Source organism: Carcharhinus amblyrhynchos, chromosome 3, assembly GCF_965287045.1.
Source record: "Carcharhinus amblyrhynchos chromosome 3, sCarAmb.v2.hapA, whole genome shotgun sequence".
In the NCBI taxonomy this organism is placed as follows: Eukaryota; Metazoa; Chordata; class Chondrichthyes; order Carcharhiniformes; family Carcharhinidae; genus Carcharhinus; species Carcharhinus amblyrhynchos.
In genome coordinates, this window is record NC_137326.1 from 18,537,793 (window position 1) to 18,557,347 (window position 19,555).

General features: G+C 38.6%; 1 protein-coding gene across 4 annotated transcripts in view; it reads left to right on the forward strand.

Moving 5' to 3' along the window:
* Positions 1-18,515, forward strand: part of nol8 (nucleolar protein 8) — a 49,862-nt gene extending 31,347 nt beyond the window's left edge. For 3 of the 4 annotated variants that reach the window (XM_080181792.1, XM_080181791.1, XM_080181793.1), the window contains exons 11-17: positions 1,105-1,252; positions 3,265-3,348; positions 7,405-7,703; positions 10,983-11,115; positions 12,101-12,168; positions 12,337-12,419; positions 17,804-18,515. In XM_080181792.1, coding sequence (XP_080037918.1) covers positions 1,105-1,252; positions 3,265-3,348; positions 7,405-7,703; positions 10,983-11,115; positions 12,101-12,168; positions 12,337-12,419; positions 17,804-17,857 — 869 coding nt within the window. In that variant the 3' untranslated portion in view covers positions 17,858-18,515. The remainder of the gene's footprint in view (positions 1-1,104; positions 1,253-3,264; positions 3,349-7,404; positions 7,704-10,982; positions 11,116-12,100; positions 12,169-12,336; positions 12,420-17,803) is intronic. The other variant, XM_080181794.1, reaches the window with a different exon arrangement.
* The last annotated feature ends 1,040 nt before the right edge of the window (positions 18,516-19,555 follow it).

Below are 19,555 nucleotides of genomic sequence, written 5' to 3' on the forward strand. Positions count from 1 at the left end.
AGATTGGGAATTGCAGAGGCGCTGCCATAATTTTTCTTTAGAACATTGAATACAGGAGTTGGAACGTCTTGTTGAAGTTATACCAGACATTGGTAAGGCCATATTTGGAATACTGTGTACAGTTCTGGTCACCCTACTATAGAAAGTATATTATTAAACTAGAAAGAGTGCAGAAAAGATTTACTAGGATGCTGCCGGGACTTGATGGTTTGAGTGATAAGGAGAAGCTGGATAGACTGGGACTTTTTTCTCTGGAGCGTGGGCGTTTAGAGGTGATTTTATAGAGGCCTATAAAATAATGACGGGCATAGATTAGCTAGATAGTAAATATCTTTTCCCAAAAGTAGAGGAGTTAAAACTAGAGGGCATAGGTTTTAAGGTGAGAGGAGAGAGATACAAAAGGGTCCAGCGGGGCAATTTTTCGCAGAGGGTGGTGAGTATCTGGAACGAGCTGCCAAAGGGAGTAGTGGAGGCGAGTACAATTTTGTCTTTTAAAAAGCGTTTAGACGGTAAGATGGGTACAGAGGGATACAGGCCAAATGTGGGCAATTAGGACTAGCTTGGGGGTTTTAAACAAAAAGGGGGTGGCATGGACAAGTTGGGCCAAAGGGCCTGTTTCCATACTGTAAACCACTATGACTATAACATGAAGTTTTCATGCCACTTCATGCTTTCAGTTTTCCATAGGGAAGCTCTGACACATCAGGTAGTCTGCACCACCACACATTTTGTATCAGACAATTGGCAAACTACAGTTTTGTGAGTTACAGCATTGCTTGGAAAGGGACACTGGTTGCCAAGGCACACCAGTTTTTACTGGGTGGTGTAGTTCAATACTGCAAAGCATTGGAGAAGAGAACTTTATAGGAATCGGTGATCACCAGAGAGTAGTAATATTCTGTTCAAATGGTGATGCGAAAAACAAGACTCTACTCAGGCAATGCAGGGAGTGTTATATGAGAATGGAGACCAAAATCCAGCCAGAGTTCAAATCTATCGATTGCAACCAGTAATGTTTGCTGTGGTTTGAATGCCAAATGAAGACAACATTAGGCATTTTAATAGTTTATAGTACCTCTGAGAAGGCTTATTTTGTAATTGCAGAATCTGTTGCAGTTAAAAGCCAACATTCTGGTGATGAAGAGTTTGCTGAAGAGAAAAAGAGAGCTCTGAACATCTTAAAAAGTGTTATTCAAGACGGTGATGAAATGACTGAAATCGGGAAAGAACAAGCAAAATCCAAAAATTTCAAGTACCTATTCATTAAATGACTCATTCTTTTGTTCCTATATAAGTGGTCACTACCTAAAATAATTAATTTCACAACCTTTTCCTCATGAGTGATTTCAGAACACCTTTAATAAAGCATAAGTCTGATGGTGAGCAACCAATATTAAACAATTGCTCTTGTAAGTCTCTAGTTAAATCTGGAAGTGAGATAACTGCAGACTTAAGTCCATCCATCAAAATCTCTATTATGCAGTCAGTGAATTGCAATTTTGCTTTAATGTGAGCACAGAGCTATGATCCTCCCTCCATCTCTAAATATTTTGAGAGCTTGGATGGAAGCACGTATTTTTACAAAAACATTGAAAACTCAGCAATAAATTTATAAAGTAGCAATCAGGTCAAATGGGTGTTATCTGGGCATTTTAAACTCAAATCTCATATTACATTGAAGGTACCCAGAATGGTTTGACAGAGTTTCAAAAAGAACGAAGAAAGGAATAGCACAGGAACAGGCTTTTCAGCCCTACAAGCCTGTACTATCACAATGCCCTAACTAAAGAAAAATCTTCTGCCCTTGAAAGAAGCAAATTACTGCAGATGCTGGAATATGAAACCAAAAAAGAAAATGCTGGAAAATCTCAATAAGTCTGGCAGCATCTGTAAGGAATCAAAAGTGCTGACATTTCGAGTCCAGGTGAGCCTTTGACAAAGGTCGTCTGGATTTGAAACGTCTTTAACAAAGAATCACTTTGACTCGAAACGTCAGCTCTTTCCTCTCATAAGAGCATAAGAAATAGGAGCAGGAGTAGGCCATCCAGCCCTTCGAGCCTGCCCCGCCATTCAATAAGATCATGGCTGATCTGTCGTGGCTCAGTTCTACATTCCTGCCCTCTCATAAGAACATAAGAAATAGGAGCAGGAGTAGGCCATTTAGCCCTTCGAGCCTGCCCCGCCATTCAATAAGATCATGGCTGATCTGTCGTGGCTCAGTTCCACTTTCCCGCCCTCTCCCCATAACCCTTAATCCCCTCTCTTATCAAAAACCCATCAACCCGCGTCTTAAAACTATTTAGCGAGGCAGCCTCCACCACTTCAACGGGCAGAGAATTCCAGAGATTCACCACCCTTTGAGTGAAGAAGTTCCTCCTCAACTCCATTCTAAACCGCCCCCCCTTTATCTTGAGGCTGTGTCCCCTAGTCCTACTGTCTTTTTTGAGCAGGAAGAGTCTCTCCGCCTCTATCCTATCCATCCCATTCATCATCTTATACGTCTCAATGAGATCTCCCCTCATTCTTCTAAACTCTAACGAGTACAAGCCTAGTTTATTCAGCCTCTCCTCATAGCTCAACCCCCTCAACTCCGGTATCAGCCTAGTAAACCTCCTCTGCACTCCCTCCAAGGCCAAAATATCTTTGCGCAGGTGCGGCGCCCAAAACTGCACACAGTACTCCAGCTGCGGCCTCACCAATGCCCTATACAGCTGCAGCAAGACCTCCCTACTTTTATATTCAATCCCCCTCCTTACTGTTGCCAGACCTGTTGAGATTTTCCCCTTTAACCTTCTGCCCTTATTTGGTCCGTATCCTTCTTTTCCCTTTCTATTCATGTACCCATCCAGGTGCCTCTTAAATGTTACTAATGTACCTGCTTCCCCTACCTCCTCTGGCAGCACATTCTAGGCACCAACAACTCTCTGCGTGAAAAACTCTTCCTGCACTTCTCTCTCAAACTCTCATCTTGAACCTCCTTGTAATTGACATTTTCCATAGGAACAAACTAACACTGCTCCATGTCAACATGAAAGTGCAGGTTTTATTGTATTTACACCAGCATTTTCTCATTAAAATTTGACAAATTCGTTCCACGTACAGTTTACAGAAATGAAGCATTTAAATCACGTCTTTTTAAATTGGTGCTGTTTCCTACATTCTCTTACAACTTCACATTTGTTGTACTATCCCCTGTTTTTTTTTATATATATTATTACTTTAATTATATATCTACTAATATTTTGCCCCAAATGTTTCTTTCAGAGATGTTTCTGCTCTGCATTATGATCCTACAAGAGAAGATCATGCAGTCTATGAAAACAAGGTTGAGGAATCCAAGGAAAAAAGGTATTTTTACTGAAATTGTTGTAGGTTGTAATTCATGCTAATCTACAATTATATCCTGAACATCTACCTGTAAACTTTTATTTACAAATACAAAAAGATAATTCTGTATTTCTGTAGTTTTGGGAATTGTCAATTCAGAATGCTCAACAATCATGTCACTTAACTTTATATTTATTGATACTTATTTTAAAAATACGCATAATCTCCCTGATAAAATAAGGTCTTGATTCAGACTATACAATAAAAATATGGAGAAAGCCTTTTCTGCTGATATTGAATCAAATTGTCTGGGTGGCATAATGCACTGATGTTCCAAGACACAATACTATAGAATAGGAAGGTTAAAGGCTTGTAGTTGAGAGTTCTTAATCTGGGTCAGATTTAGGATTTAGACTTTTCCCATCCCTCTCAGTAAAACCAGTCAAGAACTTCACAACGATAATTAAAATAAGCGATATATATTGGCATCATCAGTGACACATCCCATGAAGAAATAAGAACAACATATTAAAATTGTATTGAGTAATATCACTTATTGAAACCTCAGCTATAGATTTTCTAATATTTCTTGCCAATATTCTTTGTGTGATGATTTAACTTGATTTGATTTATGATTGTCTTATCTATTAGTATACAGTGAAAATTATTGTTTCTTGCGCAGTGTACAGACACAGCATATTGTACATAGAGAAGAAAAGAAGAGAGTGCAGAATGTAGTGTTACAGTCATAGCTATGGTGTGGAGAAAGATCAACTTAATACGAAGTAGTTCCATTCAAAAGTCTGATGGTAGCAGGGAAGAAGCTGTTCTTGAGTCAGTTGGTACATGTCCTCAGATGTTTTAAAATCTTTTTCCTGACAGAAGAAGGTGGCAGAGAGTATGTCTGGGGCATGTGGAGTCCTTGATTATGCTGGCTGTTTTTCCAAGGCGGCGGGAAGTGTAGACAGAGTCAATAGATGGGAGGCTGGTTTGTGTAATGGACTGGGCTTCATTCACGACACTTTGTAATTTTTTGCGGTGTTGGACAGAGCAGGAGCCATGCCAAGCTGTGATCCAATCAGATTGCTTTCTAGGATGCATCTGTAAAAGTTGGTGCAAGTCGTAGAGGATATGCCAAATTTTCTTAGCCTCCTGGTGGACTTTCTTAACTATAGTGTCGGCATGGAGGGACCAGGACAGATTTTTGATGATCTGGACACCTAGAAACTTGAAGCTTTTGACCATTTCCACTTTGTCCCCATTGATGTAGACGGGATGTTCTCCACTATATTTTTTGAAGTTGATGACTATCTCCTTTGTTTTGTTGACATTGAGAGAGAGATTATTGTCAGCACACCAGTTCACCAGATTCTCTATCTCTTTCTGTACTCTGTCTCATTGTTTGAGATCCAACCAACTACAGTTGTGTCATCAGCAAAACTTATAAATTGAGTTGGAGGGGAATTTGGCTACACAGTCATGGGTGTTAAAGGAGTATATTAAGAGGCTGAGGACACAGCCTTGTTGAGGATGATCATGGAGAAGTTGTTGTTGCCTATCTTACTGATTGTAGTCTGTGTGTTAGGAAGTCTAAAATCCAGTCAAAGGAGGAGGAGTCGAGCCATGAAGTTTGAAGATGACTTTTATAGGAATAATGGTGTTGAAGGCTGAGCTGCAGTCAATAACTAGGAGTCTGACGTAGGTGTTTTTGTTATCCAGGTGTTCCAGGGTTGAGTGTAAGGCCAGGGAGATGGTGACTGCTGTGGACCTATTGCGGCAATAGACGAACTTTTGTGGATCCGATTCAATTACATTCTAGCTTTTATCAAATATAGAGAGTAATATGTGAGATTTAGAAATGAATTTTAGTGCAAAGATAATTCATTAGAAGGTAGTTGAAACAAACAATCTCTTAGGAAAACAATATGATAAAAATGCAGTGAATAGTATTGAAAAAAGAACTGGTATGATATCAAACTCACAAAATCATGGTAACAGTTATTGTGGCTGGTGAACCTAGAGAGTATTAGGTTGGCTAAAAGTGAAAGTAAATTCTGGACTGTTCTTGTTTATTTTCCTTTTGAAGTAGTGTCTGTTCATCCTTTTGATAACGTTTCCATTCAGAAGATGACAATGAGATATGATTGGAGTTCAGTTCATTTCATATTTCTTGCATAGTGCCTTGAATGTTACAAACATTTCTGTTGCAAAAATCTAACCTTTTCATTGTAAATGTTGAGGTCAGTTTATGTGAATTTATTTTTAAAAATGGAAGATCCATCACTCCTCTCTCGCTCTTGCTCTCACTCTCTCACTTCCTCCCCCATTTTCTCCTGCTTTATCATGAGGGTTTAGAGTTAAATTAAGCTGTTGCCAGTTCAGTTTAATGAATTTGAATGTTGATAATCTTTGTACTACATTATGTACTCCAGTATTGTGAAAGAACTGATGTACTAATTCAAACCAATTACAAAGATATACTGTGATGACACAAATGTATTTGCTCACAGTACATAAAAACATACATGGAAAATAGAAACAGGAGTAAGCCGTTTTACGGTTCGAGCCTGCTCTGCTACTATAATGATGGTTCATCAATAGTATTAATGGTTTTACTACACTTGTACATTTGTACTTTAATCAGATGTTTTGATTTCAGTCACCTTGGACAATTAATGTGAATCGCCAGGTCAGAGTTAGATGGCAAGAGACAGTGTTGAAGAGAGGAAAGAGAGAAATTTTTGGACTAGTTTGAAACTTCATTAGATGAAATTTAGAGAACATGTTTCATAAATTGATAAAGAGGATATATGAAAAATAAAATAATTTTCAAGATTTTGTTTTCAATTTTTTTCCCTAATTAGAAATTATACCCACATTTATACAGTACTGTGCCACACTGAAATGTTTCAAAGCAATTAACACAATTAATTATGCAAACAGTAAGTGCCGGAAAATACTCAGCAAATCAGGCAGCATCCATAGACAGAGAAATATTGTTAACATTTCTTATTGGTCACCTTTCATGTAGAATGTAGTTGATTACTTTTGTGATGCACTTATGGCCATGCAAGATAGAAAATCATGGGCAAAAGTAATCTGTCAAGCTCTAAGTTAAGAATTTTTTTTATTTGATTTTTTTATTGTCACATGTATTCATATACAATGTAAAGTATTGTTTCTTGCGCGCTATACAGACAAAGTATACCGTTCATACAGAAGGAAACAAGAGAGGGAAGAATGTAGTGTTACAGTCATAGCTAGGGTGTAGAGAAAAGGTAAGTACGTTCATAAGTCTGACGGCAGCAGGGAAGAAGCTGTTCCTGAGTTGGTTGGTAACTAACCTCAGACTTTTGCATCTTTTTCCTGCCAGAAGAAGGTAGAAGAGAGAATATCCAGGGTGCATGGGGTCTTTTATTATGCTGGCTTCTTCGCAAAGGCAGCAGGAAGTGTAGTCAGAGTCAATGGATGGGAGGCTGGTTTGCATGATGGATTGGGTTATGTTCACGACCTTCGGTAGTTTCTTGCGGTCTTAGGCAGAGTAGAAGCCATACTAAGCTGTGATACAACCAGAAAGAATGCTTTCTATAGTGATAAAATCATTTCTTGCAAAAAAAAACTTTTTAATTTTGAGGTGTGTAGCCATTTTTCACCTCTCTCTCCCCAAGCCAAACCATCTTTACTCCCAAAGACAGTTAAGTCTGCTCAGGGTGTGGAAAGTATCTCAGCAACCATATTGAGTTCAAAAGGTTTTTGGGAACCTAGGAGAAAAGCAGGAGTTAGGCCATTTGGCTCATCAAGCCTCCTCCACCATTCAAACACATCATGGTTCATTATTGCAGTACTTCACTAGTTGCAGCCTACCAACTTGAAAATGCTCATTTATGCATACTCTTGTATCCTATTCAATACCCATTTTTCTAAATGTACAGTTCAAGATTATGTATTGGAAACTTGACATGTAGCATACATAATTTGAGAAATCTGATTTGAAGTTTGTGAAAGATAATTTGAGAATTGGGTATCTGGGACAAGTTAATCAGATTTACCTTTTAACTTATCTCATAAATGTTACAGCAAAGCAGAAAGAAAGAAAAAGAAAGAAGAGGATGTGAAGCTTCCAGAAGTATCAAAAGAAATCTATTATGATGTTAGTGTGAACTTGAAAGAAATCTTCAGTTCTGGGACCAAAGAGAAAGAAAAAACATGGGATACAGAAGATGACAGTCAGATTCAAGGTCAACCTGTTGAATCGACTGGGATTCAGACCACCCAGCACATGTTTGACTTCCTTTCTAGTAGTAATCTGAAAGAAGATTCTGCTAATTTTACATTTTCATTTTTTGAGGCTGGAACTCCTAGTAATGAAAGGCCAGGTAAAATTGTTTCTTTATGACTATTGTTAAATCAACAAACTGAAAACCTGTGTTCATGTTGCACTAATAATTTTATTTTTGAACATTTTTGCTGATCAACTATGGGGAGTGGAACATCTCTTTTTTGATAAGATATTTCAGCTTTGAGTGATCCTAACTGTGTTTGCAAATTAGAGTAGTCCAATAGAATTCCTTCTGGCCTGGCAGAGCAACCTGTCTCTGTTGTCATCTCAGGATCAGTGATGGCATTCTTGCTTTTGGTTTGGCAGGTTGTGCTTTTAGATTCCACTCCAGAGATTTGGTCACGTAATACTAGGCTGACACTTCAGTTCAGTACTGAGGAAGTGTTACCTTTCAGGCGAAACTTGAAACTGAGCCACAACTTACTTTCTTAAGTGAATGTAAAAGTTTCCTTGATATGTTTTGGAGACCAATAAGGGAGTTCTCCTCCGTGTCCCATGCAATATTTTTATCTTCAATCAACATTACTAAATGGATTATCTGGTCATTAAATCATTCCTGTTTTGTCATCTTGGTTTGTGCTACCATATTCCCTTACATCATAACAATGACTATTGTTACGATCCAGTTGATGTTACTACTGAAAGGGAAGGTTCCAGAATAGAACTCTGGCTCAAAAGACAGTAATTTATACTTTTATTTAGAAAATATGAATGAACACAGTCACAGGTCTGCCAATTAGCTTTTAACAACATAAAAATGATTATTGAACTTGAAAAGTTTGGCTATAAAACAATATTCCTTCACTCCCATTTATCTTCATAATGAACACAAATTTTAAGTATAATACAGGTTACAAAATATATCTTATGCTACAGTGTTTTCAGTAAATGCATGGCCCAAACAGTCCAATAGGCCAACTGTAGTCAGGTATACTCCACTCTGAAACCAAGTGGCAGGTGCTACCCAATCAAATTTGTGGATTTCCCCTCAATCGCTCCAGATGAATGTTCCTAATCTCTACTCTCAGAAAGACCCACCTTAGGATCTTCTTCCAAATAACACTTTCTCTCGGCTGTTCTCAGCAATGATCCACTTCCAAGTTTTCTAGCTCTCCTTTCAGTATTCCGTTGTCTTGAATTGCCATGTATGTTCAAGCTTCCATACAATCTCAGGTACACAGCCTTGCCAATAAACACTACTGCTTCACAGGCTACAATAAGGTCACGAAACTTTTGATTTACCTCTGATGTCTGGTTCTTCACTTTACATCTGGTTGCTGCAGCTGCCTCTTTAACTCAAAGCATTTTTCTCTGCCATTTGCTTGAATTCCAAGGGCTGTCCCTTGTTCAGCTTCCAGTTTCTTTTGGCCCTTTGACTTCATTCTTCCTGGGACTTCTCTTTTCATTTCCCTGGTTTATAGGACTAGCTGTTCTTTAGTTTCTGAGATTTGCTTTCTTCCCATACTTCAGTTTTTTGCTTTACTTCTTCTGGCAGAGCCGTGAGAGCTGCCTTCCCTCCTCACTACTTTGTTTCAACTGCCTTGGATCCAGCTAAAACTAAACTTAAAGTGCCTTTATAACTTGAAGGTGTCTCCTGGTTGCTTAAGCAACTAAGCACAATACAGACACAGTTTGAAATGAAACCAAAACCTCCATACATGCAAATACCTTTGGTTAACATGAATTTTAACCACTTCTTACAAAGAAACATAAAACTCAAATCTATACCTTATTTCTAACATCCAACAACACAAACATAGATTATTTGATACCACTTCTGTGTCCTGACAGTACACTTCACTAAATTACTTTAGGATATCCTGAGCTTATGGAGGGAATTAGACACATGAAAGTTTATTTGTTATTTCTCTTTTTTCATTTTTCCAAAAGCAGTAACTCTGTTCCATTAGTTCTATCCTTGTGATAGTAATATTTAGAAAACCTCAAAATAGCAGAGGCTTTTTTGATGTTACTGATTTCTTTATAATTAGGCAAATAATGATCTATCAAATTATAAGTGTACTCCACCACATACCAATGAACATTGAATTAAAATCATTCAATTGCCTTTTGCAAAATATCCCAAAACACTTGAAGCAGACTGGTCAGTGGATAACAAACAGTAAATAGGACAGAAGATAGGAAATATGATATAAAGCATGGAAAATAAACTTTTTTAAATCACGAGAGAGGATCATAGATGTCTACAGCATGAGATCATTTGGCCCATCAGGTCCGCACCTATTAAAGACAAGCCACACAACTATGTTAATCCCACTTTCCAGCACTTGGCATATAGCCTTGTTATGCTTTGGCATCAGAAGCGTACATCAAAATGTTATGAGGGTCTCTGTCTCCATTACCCTTTTAGGCAGTAAGTTCCATGCTCCCACTACCCTCTGCATGAAAAAGTATTGGCCCACATCCCCTCTAAACCTCCTGCCCCTTATGCCACGTGGTCATTGATCACTCCACCAAGGGGAAATGTTTTTATCTATGCCCCTCATAATCTTTTACATCTCAATCATGTCCCCCCTCAATCTCCTCTACTCCAAGGAAAACAAGCCAGTCTATCCAATTTCTTTTCATAACTAAAACTCTGCCACCTAAGCAACTTCAAGGTAAATCTGCTCTGCATCCTATCAGTATTATCGCATCCCTCCTATAATTATGAACTTTGCATGCCATTTAAAAACGCAGTCTGACGACATTCAAGAAGGTCTAATTGAAGATATTTTAAAAATAAGGCCAATAGCATAAAAGTTGAAGTTCATGGTAATTCAAGTGATTTTTAAAGACTTCTTTCCATGGGGACTTCAACGGCGCAACTTGTGGCGGAACGGGGAGTTACTGACAGCGTTAACTGGATTTCCAGGTTTAATTATGTACATGAAGGTGCCAGAAGTTGCTGTTTCACTTTCATAGTTGTTATGATGGCGTACACTGCCTTACCTCCATTATAACTGCAAAGTCTGGGCCATTGGAACTTAATTTCTGCACTTACAGTCCTTTGAAACACCAACATATTTGCAGAAATAATTGTATGTCTGGAGAGTCACCCTGATTCATGCGCCTCTTAATATTTTTCACAGTGGCATTGGTTGAAATCTGACAGTAATTTAATTGTAAGTATCACCCCGACAAAATTTATAGTTGTTTGAACTCGTCCATTTACCTTTTCCTATTCAGTGAAATGATGATTTTGGGGACTCACTAGAATATGGTAATTAAATTTCAATTTCCCTGCTATACTTCTACATACTAAATATTTTGCATTCTGAAGTGACAGTTTATGTTTTATCTTCTTTGTTTTCAGAATTCTATGAGATCAAGTCAAAGAATATTGCAACATTTCCGTGGCAAGAAGATCCTCGATTCCAAGACAGTTCCTCTGAAGAAGAGGATGAAGGGAAAGATTTAGAAGATTGTGGAGATAGTACAGAAAAAAAGTAATGCTTACCATATTTTATTTAAACTGGAATTGCTTTGAACATTTTTTTCTTTTCCTGAACCATTTTTCCCATTATGAATTGGGAAACAATCTCAATTTTTGTCAAGATACTTAAATTGTCATACAAGCTAAAATAATGAGGACATGTTCTAAACTGAGACAGGATTATTAGGTTTTTGATATGAAGAAAGTAGTTAGGACCAGCCATTTGGCATTTAGTAACGTTTCAGAATTGGTATATGAAATTAACCTTGTCGTTAAATTTTATATCCATCCATATAATATCTGGATGGTTTAGGATTGCTTGGAAATTGCACACAGTGAATACTTTTTTTTATTATTTGTTCAGTCATGATTTTTATCTGTGCCTATCCTATTGAGCAAAAATTTATCCACATTTCATTTGTTCTGCGACTTGTTATCATAGTGACAATAACAAAATTAATTATTCAGATAAAGCATTGTTAAATTCTGTAATATATTAGAAATATACAACTTTTATTAAAAAATATTGTTTAAGCGTAAATAAAACAACTTCGTATTTTAGACAATGGTGCATTTTAATGTGACATATTGAAAAAATACTGTTAACTTCCAGTTTAAAAAAAGTTTCAGATAGTCAATACCAGTTAATTAAGCTTGGAGATTAACTTAAACCTAGATGTACAGTACTATTAATTTTATGAAATAAACAAAATAAAAGTGATATACATAGAAGGCTAATTCATGCATGAATTGAAAACTCAGGAGCTGTGCATATAATTGTATGCTTTCATTTTATAAATATTCAGATGTTATTTGTATTTATCTTTTTAGCATCTATTATTTCATTCATTTTTGAATTGTGTCTTTGATAATTTGTAAAATGATGTCTTGAAGTTTCTGTTTTTATTCAGAGCTTCTTAATCAAGTGTTAATTAAAATTAGGAAATCTTATTTGAATGTATACATCATTAACTTGCTTTGAACTGTTTTGTTTACAGCGTGATAACGTTTCCTGAGAAGAAAGTAAATTTATTTTTCTTCTTCAAAGATGATAAAAGACTAAAAGGTAAAATGAATGCACCATAAAATAGGTTGTGTTATACTAATGTCATTGGATTATGATACAGAATTGTTTTAGTTCATTTGCTCTCCTATGGTTTTGCAATTCTATTGGCAACATTATAATTCAATTATGGCTCAGTAAGATTAATTTCTTTGTTGCACTTGCATTTAGATGGTCCTAAAACATTTTGCCGAAGTACAGACCTTGAAGATGAAAGAAATAACTGGGAAGAAAAGCGAACTTTACTAATTGAGGTAAATGATTTCCATAAAACATAAGTAACCATTGATTCCCATCTCTTTCATATACTTGTCTAACTTCCTCTCAAATTCAGCTCTTCTGTTCACTTCAACCACTTCCTGTAGTAACAATGTTCACATTCTTACCACTTTTTGGGCAAATAACTTCCTTCTGAATTTAGTATTGGTTTCTTTGACCATCTTATATAAATGGCCCTTAGCTCTGCTACGCAAAACATTTTTCCCCACAGACTTCAAACACAAATGTATTTGACTAACCATTTTAATGCTAAAAACTTATTGAACGAATAAGGGCGGCACGGTAGCACAGTGGTTAGCACTGCTGCTTCACAACTCCAGGGACCCTGGGTTCAATTCCTGGCTTGGGTCACTGAGTTTGCACACTCTCCTCATGTCTGCATGGGTTTCCTCCAGGTGCTCCAGTTTCCTCCCACAGTCCAAAGATGTGTGGGTTAGGTTGATTGGCCATGCTAAATTGCCCGTCAGTGTCCTGAGATGCATACTTTAGAGGGATTAGTGGGTAAATGTGTAGGGATATGGGAATAGGGCCTAGATGGGATTGTGGTCAGTGCAGACTCGATGGGACGAATGGCCTCTTTCTACACTGTAGGGTTTCTATGCTCTTTCCCAAGAGAGGAAACGTTCCTTCTGTATCCACTGTATCAAAGCTGTTTAAAGTTTTAAATTCCTCAATTAGGTCACTCCTTTGACATCTTTTTTCAAGAGAGAAAAGACACATTCTTTTCCTGATACAAATATGCATGCATTCCTGGCATCATGGCAGGGAATTATAGGCCGGTTAGTTTAACGTCTGTTGTGGGTAAAATGTTAGAATCCGTCATCAAGGAGGAAATAGCGAGGCATCTTGAGGGGAATTGCTTGATAGAGCAGACGCAGCACAGTTTCGTTAAGGGGAAGTCGTGTCTGACAAATTTATTGGAGTTCTATGAGGATGTGTCTAGGGCGGTGGATAGAGGAGAGCCGGTGATGTGGTCTTTCTTTATTTTCAGAAGGTGTTTGACAAGGTACCTCACAAGAGGTTATTGCAGAAGGTAAGGGGGCATGGAGTTGGGGGTAGGGTGTTAGTGTGGATAGAGGATTGGCTGTCAAATAGGAGGCAGAGAGTGGGGGTTAATGGGTGCTATTTGGATTGGCGGTTGGTGACTAGTGGAGTGCCCCAGGGGTTGGTGCTGGGGCCTCAGCTATTTACCATTTATATAGATGATCTGGAGGAGGGAACCGAGTGTATGGTGTCGAAATTTGCTGATGACACCAAGATTGGTGGAACAGCAAATTGCGCGGAGGGTGTGGAGAGTCTGCAGAAGGATCTAGATAGGCTGGGCGAATGGGCCAGGAACTGGCAAATGGAATTTAATGTTGGCAAGTGCGAGGTGGTCCACTTTGGTAGGAATAATGGTAGGAAGGACTATTACGTGGCGAAAAACTGCAGCAGGTGATGGTGCAGAGGGACCTCGGGGTCCTTGTGCATGAGTCACAAAAACCCAGCCTGCAGGTGCAGCAGGTGGTCAGGAAGGCTAATGGGATGCTGGCCTTCATAGCGAGGGGGATTGAATATAAAAGTAGGGAGGTCTTGCTGCAGCTGTATAGGGCATTGGTGAGGCCGCAGCTGGAGTACTGTGTGCAGTTTTGGTCACCGTACTTACGCAAGGATATTTTGGCCTTGGAGGGAGTGCAGAGGAGGTTTACTAGGCTGATACCGGAGCTGAGGGGGTTGAGCTATGAGGAGAGGCTGAATAAACTAGGCTTGTACTCGTTAGAGTTTAGAAGAATGAGGGGAGATCTCATTGAGACGTATAAGGTGATGAATGGGATGGATAGGATAGAGGTGGAGAGACTCTTCCTGCTCAGAAAGGACAGTAGGACTAGGGGGCACAGCCTCAAGATAAAGGGGGGGTGGTTTAGAACGGAGTTGAGGAGGAACTTCTTCACTCAAAGGGTGGTGAATCTCTGGAATTCTCTGCCCGTTGAGGTGGTGGAGGCTGCCTCGCTAAATATTTTTAAGACGCGGGTTGATGGGTTTTTGCTAAGCGAGGGGATTAAGGGTTATGGGGAGAGGGCGGGAAAGTGGAACTGAGCCACGACAGATCAGCCATGATCTTATTGAATGGCGGGGCAGGCTCGAGGGGCTAGATGGCCTACTCCTGCTCCTATTTCTTATGTTCTTATCATCCTTGTAAATCTTCCCTGCACCCTCCCCGGTGCTTCTATACCTGTGTTAGAATATGACACAGTAAAAAGTCTCACAACACCAGGTTCTACATTTAGAATATGGCAACCAGAACTGCGCCTAATCCTTTAATTGTATTCTAACCAAGGTTTGACACAGGTGTGGCAGAACTTCACTATTTTTCAATCTAACAGTAGCTAGTACTGCTGCCTCACACCGCCAGGGACCCTGGTTTGTTTCGCAGTTTGTGTCACTGTCTGTATGGAGTCTGCATGTTCTCCCTGTGTCTATTTGCATAACACATTACTGACAATCATTCCTTATGTTACATTTTAACATTTATAAATTTGCAAATGAATTTGCGGCAGATTAGTTTTTGTTTAAAAAAAAACATATGTTATCATTACCATCAGCTATTGTTGGAGATGTGCAGTAGCATAGAAATAGACTATTCAATCGCTCAAACCTTTTCTACCATTCCATTCAATCATTGTTGACCTGTATCTTAGCTTCATCTTCTGCTTTTGTTCCGTGACTATAAATATCCTTGCCACACAGAAATCAATCAACCCCAGTTTGAAATTTTGAATTGTCCAAGTTTCAATCGCTTTTTTGGGGGAATGTGTTTCAGAATTCCACTAACCTTTGTGTAAAGAAGCAATTTTTTCTTCAACCTTGAAAAGCTAGCTCTAATTTTTGTGTTATGTCTCCTTGTGTTGAATTCTCTCACAGGGAAATTTGTTTTTCTCTCTCTAGTCTTTAATCATAAACATTTCAGTTAGATCACCCCTTAGGTTTTTTAATATATTCAGTGAAATACAAACTTTGTGTATGTAAGCTGTCCTCATAATTTAACCGTTTTAAATCCGGTGAGATTCTGGCGAGTATGTGTTGCACTTCCCTCTAAGGTCAGTATATCTTTCATGAAATACAATATCTAGAACTGAATACAGATGTCTAGATACAGTGTAATCAGAGCTCTGACAACCTTAACATTAAATTCAATTCTTTGTATTTCAGCCCTCATGAGATAAAGTCCCACATTCATTAACCTTTGTTGTATCCATCCACTGGCTTTGAGTGACTTCAGTACTGGGCTTCTGAATAGCTTTGCTCAGATATGTCTGTTCTTAGCTGCTCGTTATTTAGAAAATACTCTGATCATAGAACCTCTCCAGTGCAGAAGGAGGCCATTCAGCCCACTGTGTCTGCACTGACTCTCCAGCAGAGCATCCCACCCTGGCCCTATCCCCGTGACCCGCATAATCACCCCACTAGTCTCCCTAATCTACATATTTTAGGACACTAAGGAACAATTTAGCATGGCCAATCCACCTAACCTGCGCATCTTTGGATCAACACAAATAATTTGAAAAATCAGACATACAATCCCTGCCATTATGGTCGGTGTGTCCTCCTGTAGGGATATTGAAAGGCCAACAGAAAGAGTGTGAGGAATCAGGACAGCAGGATAAGGCCATAAAAACATAGTACTATAGTGCATCTCCTTTTTCTATCTTTCTCAGGTTGAAAGTGAGTGGCTGCACACTTTCACACATTGCACATCATTCTGCCACAATTTTTCCCATTATTTTAATCTATAAATGTCCCTTTGAAACTTTCTCTTCTCATCCACAGTATTTTAAAGTGCCACTTAATTAGTGTCATCAGCAACCATATGAGAAAATGATGTATTAGTAATGCCACTGGACAATTAAGCCAGAGGCCCAGGCAAATACTCTGGGACGTGGGTTCAAATCTCACCATAGCAGCTGGTGGAATTAAAATTCCATTAATAAATCTGGATCATAGTGCAAGTCTCAGTAATAGTGACCATGACAACTGTCATCAATTGTTGTAAAAATCTGTCTGGTTCACTCATGTCTTGTAACGGAAGGAAATCTGCCATCCATACCTTTCCTGGCTTATATGTGACTTGAGACCCATAGCAATGTGGTTGATTCATAACTGCTCATTGAAATGACCTAGGAAGTCACTCAGTTCAAGGTCAAACAGGGATGAGCAACAAACACGGGCCTCCCCAACCACTGTCACATCCCTCCTCAGAAATACAGGGCTCTCTATTCCTTCATCAAAGTTGTTTATAAATGTAGTGAAAAATTATGTCCCCTCTACAAATCACTTGGGGACACCAATAACCACATCTTGCCAACTTCAGTATTTACCCATTATCACAACTCTCTATCTCCTTTCTGCTAATGAATTCCCTAACCAAGACATTGATTGATGTCCAATTTTGTTGGCAGTCTCTTTGATGACACCTTGTTAAATGCCATCTGGAAATCCATTGTTGTGAAACCATGCTTTATAAAAACGATTTATGAGTTCGCTGGCCAGACACTACTAATTGAATTTTTAAGCCTAAACATCCGAGAGAGAATTGTTAGCCAAAAGAGCAACAGGAGACACAAGACAATATGCATAGCTATGACGGTCATAAGTTGATCTTCCAATGTATCAAAAATTTCTATAATATCTATTGAGATTGTGTGCTTAAAGGAAGAATGCCCTTAGTTTTTCTGAAAAGCTAGAGAAGGAAATTAGTTTTCTCAGAGATACTAATTGTTTACAAACTTTACTCACAAGAGGGAAGTTTTCTCCTGAAAGCAGAACAAATGACAGTGTGCTGTTTAAGAGATTTACTGGCAAATGTGTAAAAGTTCTTTTAATAAAATTATAGATGCAGAGTAAGTTGGCTACTGGGTTAATATCTGTCAGGGTCATTCAGAGCTTGCCAATGCAGGGGGTTAACCTATTGCTGGGCAGTGACTTAACGAGATGTCAGGTACTGTGTCCAGAAATTCCAGAACAGTGCAAGGTGACACGGAAGACTGAGGGGAATGAGCAAAATTCTGCACAGGTGTGCAGGGCTGAGGGAGCCTCATAGATTCCAGAGAGGCAATAGCTATTGCCTCTCTGGAATCTGTGAGGCTCCCTCAGATTAAAGATTAAAGAGACTGCAGGAAAGAGAAGGCTTGTTCTCTCAAAGAGCCAGCAAAGGTGCAGCAGATTGTAAATGTGTATGATTGTAAGTCCCACTTTAACTAGTAAGAGACTGGGGGTCTTCTTTGGACAGTAAGCAAGCCATTTATGTTGGGATGAAAATAAAGACGATTAATGTAAGACTTGATACCTTTTAAAAAGTTTCATATTTTCTTTTTCTTTTAAGGAGTACCGAAAGAAGCACAAAGAAGCAAAACGGAAAATTAAAGCCAAGCGGTAGATCTGTATTCAATTATGGGAATAACGTGGTGTGAATTCAGGCCTTTTCATGAGAACCTTCCAAACCAACAACCTCTACCACCTAACAAGGAAAGTGTATGCATGGGAACAGCATCACTTGCAAGTTCCCTTCCAAGTCACACACAATCCTGACTTGGAATTATATCACTGTTCCTTTTTTTTTATATTTTTATATACTATAAACATCTGAATATTTTTGCTGGTCTATTTTGGCCTATTTCAAAGGCAGCACAATAAGTATTTTATCATTTTAGCTCTTGATATCATTACCCAGTGTACTTACCAGGAGTGCTGAGACATGGATTCATACTGTATCATGTTGTGATTGTATACAAGATGCCTTCTGATCTTGACTGAACTAACTTGGCAATGCGAGTTAAAATAAAGTTCTTCCCCACAAGGCAAAAAAGGTTAGCAGATTTCTCTTGTGCATTTCCAAGTGGTCAGTTGTAGAATGGAATTGCAAAGGACTAAAAAGCGGTACCTTCTCTGCATCTCTTTACAAGATCCGTGTAAGAAGGAAAAGACTGTTCCAAGGCTATAAGAGGGGCTGGTGGGGAAAGAACTTAAAGCTAGTATTTTTGAAATAATGATGATGATGCACTGCATTGTTTTGTATAACAAAAAATAAAGTTAAATTGTCTAATGTGATAAAGTGATCTTCATTACAATATCAAGTTGTACCTATTCATTTTAGAAAAACATTTTGTTTGACCTACGAATCCTCAAATGAGAAAAGAAAACATTTTCACTAACAGCATAGGAAAATATATGGATAACTACCCAGAATACAAGTAAATTCACCATATAAATTCAAATGATGATCATTCTTTGAAGAGACAGGAAGTAGTATGAATGTGTATGAGCATCCCTTGAAGAATATTGATTTGCTTTCCTCCCTATGCAGACCACTCTCAACCTTCTCAAAGCTGGTGCATACTGAAACAATGTTGACAACAGCCTGCCTTGGTATAGGTAAATTTACTTATTAAATAGTATAGAATGTCTGAGAAGCCAAATTCTGCTGGAATGTTGTGGATACCATAAGTGTTTCTCAATTCATCTAATAACTTTTCAGACTCTGTCTGTGGTTAGTTCAGCCTTAATAAGCATTTCAATACAGATATATCAATTATAGGAATATTGGTCCAAGCAGGTTCTAAAACTTTCTATATAAGGAAGAAAGTATATTAGTATTGTGCTAGTTTTTCACCTAGGATAGATTTTTGTTTTTATCTATTCTTGGTATGAGTGTCACTGGCAGGACCAGCATTAGGACAGCACAGTGGTTAGCACTGCTGCCTCACAGTGCCAGGGACGTGGGTTCAATTCCGGCCTTTGTTGACAGTGTGGGATGGCACGTTCTACCTGTGTCTGTGTGTTTCAGTTTCTTCCCGCAGGTTAGGTGGATTGAAAATGCTAAATTGTCCCTTAGTATCTCAGTGTGTAGGTTAGGGGCATTAGTGGGGTAAGTATTTGGGGTTATGGGGATAGAGCCTGGATGGGATGCTCTGCTGTAACATCAAGTGTGGACTTGATAGGCCGAACTGCACTGTAGGTATTGTATAATTTATTGCTCATTGCCCTGGAGAAAGTGTTGATGAACTGTCGTCTTGAACTGCTGCAATCTATGTGGGCCTTCCATGTGGGTAAAAACTACAAAGGCCACCACCTACTC